Source organism: Bidens hawaiensis, unplaced genomic scaffold (genome assembly GCF_021521415.1).
Source record: "Bidens hawaiensis isolate Kalapana, Puna unplaced genomic scaffold, B.hawaiensis_p1.1 tig00004357_1, whole genome shotgun sequence".
Classification (NCBI taxonomy): Eukaryota; Viridiplantae; Streptophyta; class Magnoliopsida; order Asterales; family Asteraceae; genus Bidens; species Bidens hawaiensis.
In genome coordinates this window covers 1,835,308-1,846,049 of record NW_027491262.1, presented here as the reverse complement: position 1 = coordinate 1,846,049, position 10,742 = coordinate 1,835,308, and the positions used below count along the sequence as shown (strand labels likewise).

Below are 10,742 nucleotides of genomic sequence, written 5' to 3'. Positions count from 1 at the left end.
CCACTAATGCACTACATGCAAACCACTAATAACAAGCCCCCATGAGTCCATGACCCATGCTGACTAGTGACTACATAGTAAATGATACTCAATCCAAGTAAATTGTTGTGACAAATCAAATATTTATATCCAACATCAAGTTTGCCTTTTGTCTTCATTTTGCCAGAAGAAGAATTCGTAGTTGACATTGCAATAAATAAGATTGGCATGGGATAAAGCATCAAAAGTAGATTCTAAATGACCATAGCCATCAATAAAAGAACCGAGCCACTCATGACATACTCAAGATTAGTCGTTAATATCGTAAATCGAGACGAGCCTAAACGAACTCAAGCCTAAAACTTAGCTTGCTCAATAAACAAGTCTAAACCCGTAGTCACTTATCAAGAGCTCAAGTAGGCTCACAAGCCTACAATTTATATAAAAACTATTATTATACCCAAAACAGTACGACAAATTTAACTAAATAATGTAAACTATATAATTTGTAAAAAAGTATTTATAAATAATAACCACTCCAAGTTGGGCCCAAGCTAGAGTTTAAAAAGTTACTTACAAACCAAACTCGAGTTTTTAGACACAGAGCTATAAACGAGTAGAGGCCAAGATAATATAAATCAGTCACGGAAGTTAATGGCATTACATAGATCATATAAACAGCCTAAAATATGTTCCTTGAGTTTGTCATGAAGATTAAACCACAAAATCAGTAGTCATTAATTTTTGTCCCGTATTGGGCTGCTAAACGCTTCATGTTTCCATCCGTTTGAGAACCATCGATCAACTCATACTTCTTGTAATTCGCCTTCAACGTCTCACTCTGCTGATTATGCAATTTCTCTTCTACAGCCAATTCAACCTGAATCACATTCATTTCATACAATATTTAACATGTTACACTAAAATACTGAAAAAAAATAATTTTTACTGTTTACTGTTTACTGTTAACTATTTACCCCCATCAAATACTGAGACTCAGCAGCATGTATTTTGGTCTGAACCTTTAACTTCTTAGCAACTTCAAAATTTTTGTGGCTCGGGTCCATCCACCTGCACACAATCTTTCTCTTGTTCTTCTTGGGCCGGTCCTCAAACATATCAGCCTCGGCTTTTTGAGCCTTAACAGGCCTGGGCATCCCGGATACCATTAGTGGAGACTCATTCATCTCACGGATGATCTCCTCAGCTTGTTTAGCCGATTCCATTTCAACCAAAGCAGCATGAACACCGCAATCCTTGAAGTAGTTGGGAATAAAGTTAACATCTTTTACATTCCCGAACTGATTGAGCGCGTTTTCCAAAACCGCTTTGGTGACATGAGGCGATAAGTTATTGATGTAAATTGTTTTTTTCACTTTTTCTTCAAATGCAGCGTACGCTTCATCAGCTGGTTGCGCCATTAATAATATTATCTAATTAGAAGACATTAAATTATTAGAAACCAAATTTGTACACAATACAGAACAAGATAATTATTATAAAGAACACCGGAAATGAGACAGTGAGCTTTTAATTAATTACTAGAAACATACCAGAAATATACATTACATTACCATTCCTATATTCAATCAGGTATAGTTTGATACTTTGATATTTACCTTGGTTTAAAAATGCACACAAATTAGGCATGAATTGCATTGAGTCTGAGTTTTTCAAATCGGATTGAAGGAATCCGACTATTGATTAAACAAATGTGATCATTAACTGAGCAATGTGTGTGAGTATTTGAATAAATCAGACTAAAGATTGAATACATTTGAACAAAGATAATGAGGAAATAAAGTTACCCCTGTAAAATGAGGCCTAACTTTAGGGGTGCAAACAAGCTGAGCTGGCTCACGAGCTACTCGAGATCAGCTCATTAAAAGCTCAAACCGAGCTGGGCTTTAAGGAGCAGGAGTCTTAATAGGCTTGTTTGATAAAACAAGCCTAAGCCCGAGCCTCCCTTATCGAGCTCAAGCTGGCTCGTAAACCTAAACGAGCCCATTATTTATATCAATTTATATTTAATGTATTAATATTAAATATATATTTATATGATAATACTTATTACCAATATATACTATTGCAATTGTAGACAAGGCCGAGTACTCCCCGAGTACTCGGCTACTCGCTACAAGGTATGGTGCCGAGGGGAGTTTCTGTAACTCCGCCTAGTTACTAAGAATCGATCAAAGTTGGTCAACCTCAACCAGAATACCTGGGCCGATTTTGATTTAAAAAATAAAACATAATTCGTATTTTTGTAATATTAAAGAAAAAAACTCATTTTTTAATAATGATTAGCAATTTTTAGAATAATCTAGCATTTAAATATGTATTTCTCTTATTTATATTGATATTCACTTACTTTGTTATAAAAATTAGCTAAACTTACGATATTTCACATATATGTAATCTCCAAAAACAATTTCCTTTGTATTTACCATTTCCGAGTACTCTCTGAGTACTCCCCGAGTGCTCCGAGTACACTCAACTCCCCGGTCGGCCGCCTAGGATCCGCCTAACGACTTTTGCAACCTTGATTGTAGATCAAATAAAATAAGTAATAAATAGTAAACAAGCTGCGCCCGAGCTTGAAAAAAATGACTCATGAGCCAAGTTCAAGCTTTATAAAAAAAGCTCGAAACGAGCCGAGCTCGGGCTCAGCTCGTTTGCACCCGTAGCCTAATTTAACCGGAATCTATGAATCTAAACCCTAAAATTGAAGCTCATACTGCCAAATTTATGTTCAATTTGATCATGGCAAATGTAAAACTACTAATCCCTAATATTAAAACCAAAACCCTAACCCTAGACAATCGCAAGCAAGCTAATTCAACAGCATAAGAGTATAGGCAAAGGAATATTGTACCTATAACAGTTCCGGTGATCGGTGGTGGTGTGACGTCAGCAGCCGGAGCCTATTTCCGACGAGCTTTCGGATGTTAATCGCCGGAGTGAAGTCTGTCTGATTGATTAATGGATTCAGGTAACATTTGCTTAGTGTTCTAGAAATGATGAACCCATTGGGCCAAATATACTGGGCCATCTTTTTATATCTTATAATATGATCGTCTGTCTCCATTAACTGACTTTAACTAAAGATTCAAACCGGTTACTTAACGGTTTCTAACTGATTCTCTAATTGGTTAGTAGCTGGTCTCTCTCTAACTGGTTTCTTCCCGGAAAAAAACTTTACGGTTAGTAACCGGTTTTTTATTTTGGCTCTGGAATCGGTTGATAACCAGTTACAAACCGTTAAACCGAAACTGGTTTTAGGTTTTTAAATTATTTTTTATTAAACCATTTTTTTTACCAGTTAACCGGTTTGGTTATAGCCGAAACCGGGGTTTTTTGTGTTTGAAAACTGGTTACTAGCTGATCTGATTAACCGGTTTAATCGGTTAATTAAACGTTGACCAATAACCAGTTATTAAACTAACCGTTTTCCGAATATCGGGTTAGCCGGTTTGTGCATGTCTAAATTTAACCGTACATTGTATATTTAGCTTTGAAATTTTATAATTAAGCTTGAACGCGATAAACAGAATCTATGTTTAACGAAAGCTTTTTATATGAATTATAAACCTACGATGTGTTGATCACAATCATTAAAATAAAACAAACATGCCACACCATGCTAATATGCCATAGGACAAAGGGGCAACTAGTATTTCAATAACAAATTTAGTAACTAGATTAGTATGTGTTTTTACTTCCAAATTTGTGTATAACCTATCCCGATTAATTTTCGTCATTTGAGGAAGTTAAAGACCCAAGTGTCCGACACATACACTACCAGACTGTGCATCAGTATCAGAAAGTCTTGTGCACAGGATTTACCCATTTTCATCATAATTTTGTTGTAATTTGGGTGATATCTGTCCTAATTCATTTCAACATAAGAACACTCATCCCAAATTATACGAGTTCATAAAGTACATAACGTCTATATATGTGCCTATCTTATTTAAAAAACAATTTTTTTTTTATTTTTTTTACAACAAATTTTTTCAATCCAAAATCCTCCAAACATTACACTTACAATGATTTGAACCTACCATCTAATTTTTGTAAGAAGAAACACAATACCACCATACCAATAGAGTAAAAGTATCAATTTTTTTTTCTAGATAGCTTTTAATAATCATTAAAGCTACGAAATTCAGATTTCCATGTCCAGGGAATATGGAATTTTTTCTTAAAGTAGTAGTTTTAACATAATAAAAATGGCTTTTAGGTACCTGACAATTGAGCAAATGGCTTTTAGGTATCCAGCCATCTGAAATGGCTGGATCGAATTCCTCTCCACTAATGGCAATCCACGTAGGCGACGACGTGTAAATGTATAGTGTGATGGCTAGATCCAACTTTATTCCCTTATACATTATTCTGACACGTGGCACCACCATATGAGACCAGCCATTGAGATAGCCGAATTCATTTCCAATCATGACAACATCTTACGGGTGTACCGTTGATGTAACATAATTAATATGTCAATTCTCACAAATCAAATGACTATGTAAACTTACTAAATATATTTTATATACTATTTATAATTATCCTAATAATAAAAAAAATGTTCATCAGAGCATAGAGTGTTGTATAACCATCGTTATATTAATTATAATGTTATTATGTATCTATATGTTATTATATTACTTTTAATATAGACGATATGATATTAACTACATACTTTAACTAGTGTTGTATAAACATCGTCATATTAATTATCAGGGCCGATTGGGGATAGGGCAATGTGGATGACTGGCCGGGGTACTTAATTTTCGGGGGCACAAAATTTATGTGTATATATATATATAGGGAGAGGATCAAGATAACACTCATCTTTAACAAGAAAACTCAAAAACGCCTAAACAATTATTTTTAATTAAAAATAAAAAAATATTTTTAAATTTCTGTTTTTGCCATTATTCTTATATTTTCTTACCCTTTGCTCGAAAAAAATAAAAAAAAAACCCGATGTAATGCACATACGTATTACTGTTCGATACCGTTGTATTACACATGTGTATTACTATGTATTTTTTAGTTTAATAGTGTTTAATTGCATATAATCAATATTTGTGTTTTGTATATGTGTAGTAGTGTTGTATTATATGAAAAAAATAATAATAAAATAAAAGTCGATGTGGTGCATATGTGCGTTAATGTTGTATTACACATACGTACTAATGTGTATTTATTGTGTGTATTAGTCTTATATTGCATATATACAATAGTGTGTATCAAATATGTGCAATAGTGTTGTATTCAATGCAATACAAACACTTTTGTATATATGCAATGCACACTATTACACATGTGCACTATACCGACGAGGTTACCGACAAGGTTTTCTTTTTTTGTTTTTTTTAGAACCAATAACAACATATAAGAATAGCGGAGAAAAAAGAAAATTCAAAAAAAAAATTAAAAGTTAAAAATAGTTTTTTTGGAGTTTTTAAGTGAAAACTCCTTTTAAAGAGAAAACTTAAAAACTCCTAAAAACTTCTAAAAAGCTATTTTTAACTTTAAAAAATTTTTTTTTTCCATTATTCTTATATGTTGTTACTGGTTCAAAAAAAAAAAAAACTTGTCGGTAACCTCGCCGGTATAGTGCGCATGTGTAATAGTGTGCATTGCATATATGCAAAAGTGTTTGTATTGCATAGAATACAACACTACTGCACATATTTGATACACACTATTGTATATATGCAATATAAGACCGATACACACATCGAATACACATTAGTACGTATGTGTAATACAACATTAACGCACATGTGCACCACATCGACTTTTATTTTATTATTATTATTTTTTACATATAATACAACACTACTACACATATACAATACACAAATATTGAATATATGCAATAAAACACTATTAAACTCAAAAATACATAGTAATACACATGTGAAATACAACGGTATCGCACAGTAATACGTATGTGCATTACAACTGTTTTTTTTATTTTTCGAGTGAAATATAAGAAAATATAAGAATAATGGCTAAAACAGAATTTTGAAAATATGTTTTTATTTTTAATTAAAAATAATTATTTAGGAGTTTTTAAGAGTTTTTTAGTTTTCTTTTTAAAGGTGAGTTTTCTCTTGATCATCTCCCTATATATATATATATATATATATATATATATATATATATATATGAAAATAATATGTATATTTAATGTTTTACCCTAATTAAATAATAACTGACTTGGTCTAGTGGCAAATGGTTATGACTCCCAACCAAAAGGTTGTAGGTTGTAGTCTCGCTTAAGACATTTTTAAGCTTATTTTTATATGGAAAATTGGAAATAAATAATCTCATATTTTGTGTATTCGAGATAAGTTTTACATCGGTCGACTCGTATCGTTCTTCCGATCAAAAGCCCTAAAACATCGGTTTGAAACTAGGGAAAAAACATAATGACGTTAAGTATTTTTTAACGGAGGACCGGTGAGACAAAAATAGTTAAAAGGTGGGACCATTGCTAGTGATTTTTAAATGTGGGATTATTATGGGGCAATACACAAAAGGTGAGATTATTTATTTTCAATTTTTCTTTTTATATAAACATTTTTTTACACAACCTAAATCTTAACTAAGTAGGCTCATTTAAAAATTTAATTGTTTAAATCAAACAAAAACCATTTACATAAGACCTAAAATTTTTTTTGTTTATATTATTATTTCGTTACTCGTTAGGGTCTACGGGCCTTTTTATTTCAGCTCGGCCGAGACAAATAAAATCTCGGAGACGACCCTGATTATAATGTTGTTTGTTTAACTGTATTATAATGATGTTTATACAACACTAGATAAAAATATATAGTTAATATCATATCGTCTATATTAAAAGTAATATAATAACATATAGATACATAATAACATTATAATTAATATAACGACGGTTATACAACACTCCATGCTACAACGAACATTTTTATTATTATTAGGATAATTATAAATAGTATATAAAATATATTTAGTATGTTTACACAGTCACTTGATTTGTGAGAATTGACATATTAATTATGTTACATCAACGGTACACTTGTGAGAGGTTGTCATGATTGGAAGTGAATCTGACTATCTCAATTGCTGGTCTCATATGCTGGTGTCACGTGCCAGAATAATGTATAAGGGAATAAAGTTGGATCTAGCCATCTCAGATGGCCGATCCAGTCACTATACATTTACACGTCGTCGCCTACGTGGATTGCCACTAGGAGAAAGGAATTCGATCTAGCCATCTCAGATGGCTGGACATCTAAATCCCATTGGCTCCATTGTCAGGTACCTAAAAGCCATTTTAATTATGTTAAAGCTATTACTTTAAGAAAAAAATCGGGAATATGATTAGGATTCTACAAGATTCAAAGACTATCCACGTCACTACGTACCCTTCCCTCCTGCCCGGTGCCACCTAAGTTGCCCAACCCTTCTATCCCTCCTTCACAACCACGCTTATTCTTCTCTTCTTTTCTTCCCCTTAACTTCAAATTTGTTTCCCTCTCTCTTATTCAGGACCTTCTCCCCTCTCACAACCTCACTTATCCTCCTTCCTTCTCTAACGTTGCAGCAATCTAAGTTACACATTAATGTTTGTATCTACATGAATATCAACGAGATTTCAATAACATGCTACTTTGCTTGTAACGCATAAAAAAAACTAAAAAAGTTATACGTCGCTATATCAGAACGAGACCATTACTTCAATTCTGTATATATGCTAGCAAAAGTACGTAACAAAAGTGAAGAGTACATATGATAAGGTACACAAGAATATAATTATGAAATAGTATTAAAGATAATATCATGATGAATGTCCCGTTTGTAAAGAGATCGTGCACTTACCTTGACAATTTAAAGTCTCTGTTTATTATTATTTTTAGTTGAGTCAACACCTACAAGTTGGATAACACAAAGTCAATACCTAGTGTTTAATGGCACAATTTGGTTCACTTGATCAATACTCACCAGTTTGATCTGTTCAGTAACACGTGACATCTCTCGTTATCTTAGTATTTTGTTAACTTAGTTACGATGATTTTTATAACTTGCACGTTGTGCGTTCATAATAAAAAAAACAAACTTCTAAACATCTGAAAATTTTAACGTCATTCAAAACACAAATGAAAAGAAAATATATATCATCAAACTATATCAACATCAAACTCAAAATCAGTAACCGAAAAGTCATATCATAGTAATTACATATTAAAAAAAATCAAAATGTAAATCAAATTATTTGAGTATGAGATCTCCACTATGTATGTGAAGAGGTATGTACCCGCCTCAACACCGAGCAAGGCGGGTCAACCCACAAGATAAAGACATTATGAAGGCACAAAGCCAAAACCTATGCGCATGGCGCATACAAAACATGCTCAGGCATCATATGCCCAGGCACACATATGCTCGCGCATCACATATGCGCGCGGCGCATCAGCGCGCGGCGCATATCACATGCTCGTGCATATCACATCTGCGCATGAAATATCTGCGCGTGAGAATAAAGAGAAGACCTCGCGCATCCTCAGGATGGGCGCATATCACACGTGCGCATAATCAACCTCGTCCTTATCCAAATCAGGATTAGGGCAACCTTGATTGTGCACGTCAGACAACCTTCCAGAAGGCATCTTTTTAAGGAGTAAGAATATGCTGATGTTGACAGCTGCCAAATGAAAGGTCGACAACTCAGCATGACACATGTGTTGCCACGTGATTACAACCAACGAGAAAGCGCCAGGTGTCCCAGAGGACACGTGGCGCAGTGCGATTGGAGGAAGCCAACGAGGTTGAGCCCAACCGGTGGTAACCCTAGCACTATAAATACAGCATCAACTCCACTTTGATGACACATTCACTCTCAATCATTGACAGTTACAAGCAGTGATATCACATTCAATCATATTGAATTACATTCACTCACAGTCAGTCACATACAAACACAGTCTCATAATCAGAGGGTATTCAGCTATTCAGGAATACTCTTGAGATTCCCTTACACACATTATTATCTTCTCCACAAATATACGGATTCTCACGCCGGAGGGTTACCCCAAAGAGGACCCCTCTGTCCCTTTCTGAGGGGTAAGTAACGGCGCTGTTCATTTTGTAGGTGGAAGAACACAGATCCAGAAGAACCATCGGTGAAATAGTATACTCACACCTTAGGAAAGTAGATCTGCTACCAGCGAGTAGATCCACGTTTCTTCATTGGCGCCATCCACTGTTACAAACGGCAATCAGATCTCATCAGATCTATAAAAAAAAAAATCAATTACCATGGTTTCTGGAGTTCGTAACGTTGATCAAGCTCTGGAGGATATTGAACGTGAGGGTGTTAACGACGGACAGCAGGTTCTGAGGGTTCCGCGTGATTCTACGCGTACCACCAGCAACCGTCCCTTCGTCACAACCCCTCACGGCCAGACTGAAACTCCTCCAGACGATCTCACGTTACAAAATATGGCCGGCGCGAAACTGAAAGGACCAATGGGTCCAGAAGAAGAAACAAATGATCCAAATGAATGGCTCATAAACGAGCAGCGGCGTCTGATGGAAAAGTACAATGAAATGGTCAAGCAGAAGAAGCTAGCCGACCAAACACAAAGGCAAGCTTTTGATAAGCAGACTACAAAAAGGCCGCGCGCGCCGGAAGAAGGACATTCTGTTCACACTGCACACACTGAGTTCAGTGATGAAGAAGTGCATAGCATGAGGAAGACACGGGATACTCATGCAGGAGGCTCACAGCTCCGCGCGCCTGTGAACATGGCGCCTGGAGCCAGAGCAGATCTGGATCTGCACATGCCGTACAGCCCACCGGTCAGAGGGCAAATGGACGTAACCACGCCCTACAGACCAGCCATCCTGGTAAAACACTCAAAGTTTACTGCGCGCATCGCGCAGGCTCCCATCCAGCACAAGACCAAGATGCCAAGTGGTCTGGGCAAATATGATGGCACAACAGATCCAGATGACTTTTTGCAAGGTTTCTATAACACGGGAAACCTAGAGAGCTGGACGATGCCAACATGGTGTCATATGTTTGCTCGCTGCCTCACGGGCGCAGCGCGGGTATGGTTCGAGAGCTTGCCGACAGGGCAAATTGATGGGTTCGAGGAACTATTAGAAAAGTTCCAAGCCCACTTCGTACAGCAGCGCAAGCACACGCGCGATCCTGATGACATCATGCACTGCATACGCAGGAATGATGAAACGATTGAAGATTACATCACTCGTTTCAATCAGGAATCCCTGGCAATCGGGGGTATAACTGAGCAGCTCCTGCGCGTCGCCTTTATACAAGGCGCGCGCAGTGATCAACTACGCCAGGCTCTCGTAAGCAAAGATGGTATGCCCACCACGTGGGCCAAGTTAATGGAGGCATCGCGAGTTTTCGCGAGAAATGAGAAACAGATTGCCCAAGATAGGGCAAGAGAAAGAGCGCATCAGGCTGAATCACCGCGCAGCAAGGAGAAGAGGGCCAAACAGAACTCTGTATGGTCCAGGTTGCAGCCAACAAGTTTTTCTTCCGCAGAAAAACAAGCGCAACCAAGCTCACCCCAGCCCCAAAAAGATGTTCGTAATCGCGGGGAGGGTGACAAGAGGGAGGGCGGCAGAGATCCTAGCAGACCTCTGCCAAGAATATGGACTCCCCTCACTAAAACACCTTCACAGGTGTTAAGTACTGAGAATGTCCAATTCAAGCCCCCCAAGCAACTACACTA

At 36.4% G+C, this 10,742-nt stretch overlaps 1 protein-coding gene across 1 annotated transcript; it reads right to left on the bottom strand.

The window, feature by feature from the left end:
- Positions 1–600: 600 nt before the first annotated feature.
- Positions 601–2,938, bottom strand: LOC143626338 (ASI1-immunoprecipitated protein 1-like). The gene is made up of 3 exons (XM_077096467.1): positions 2,855–2,938; positions 957–1,412; positions 601–859 (listed from the first exon to the last, which is right to left on the bottom strand). The coding sequence occupies exons 2-3, from the start codon at positions 1,398–1,400 to the stop codon at positions 707–709; spliced, it is 597 nt and encodes a 198-aa protein (XP_076952582.1). The 5' UTR covers positions 1,401–1,412; positions 2,855–2,938; the 3' UTR covers positions 601–706.
- Positions 2,939–10,742: the final 7,804 nt, after the last annotated feature.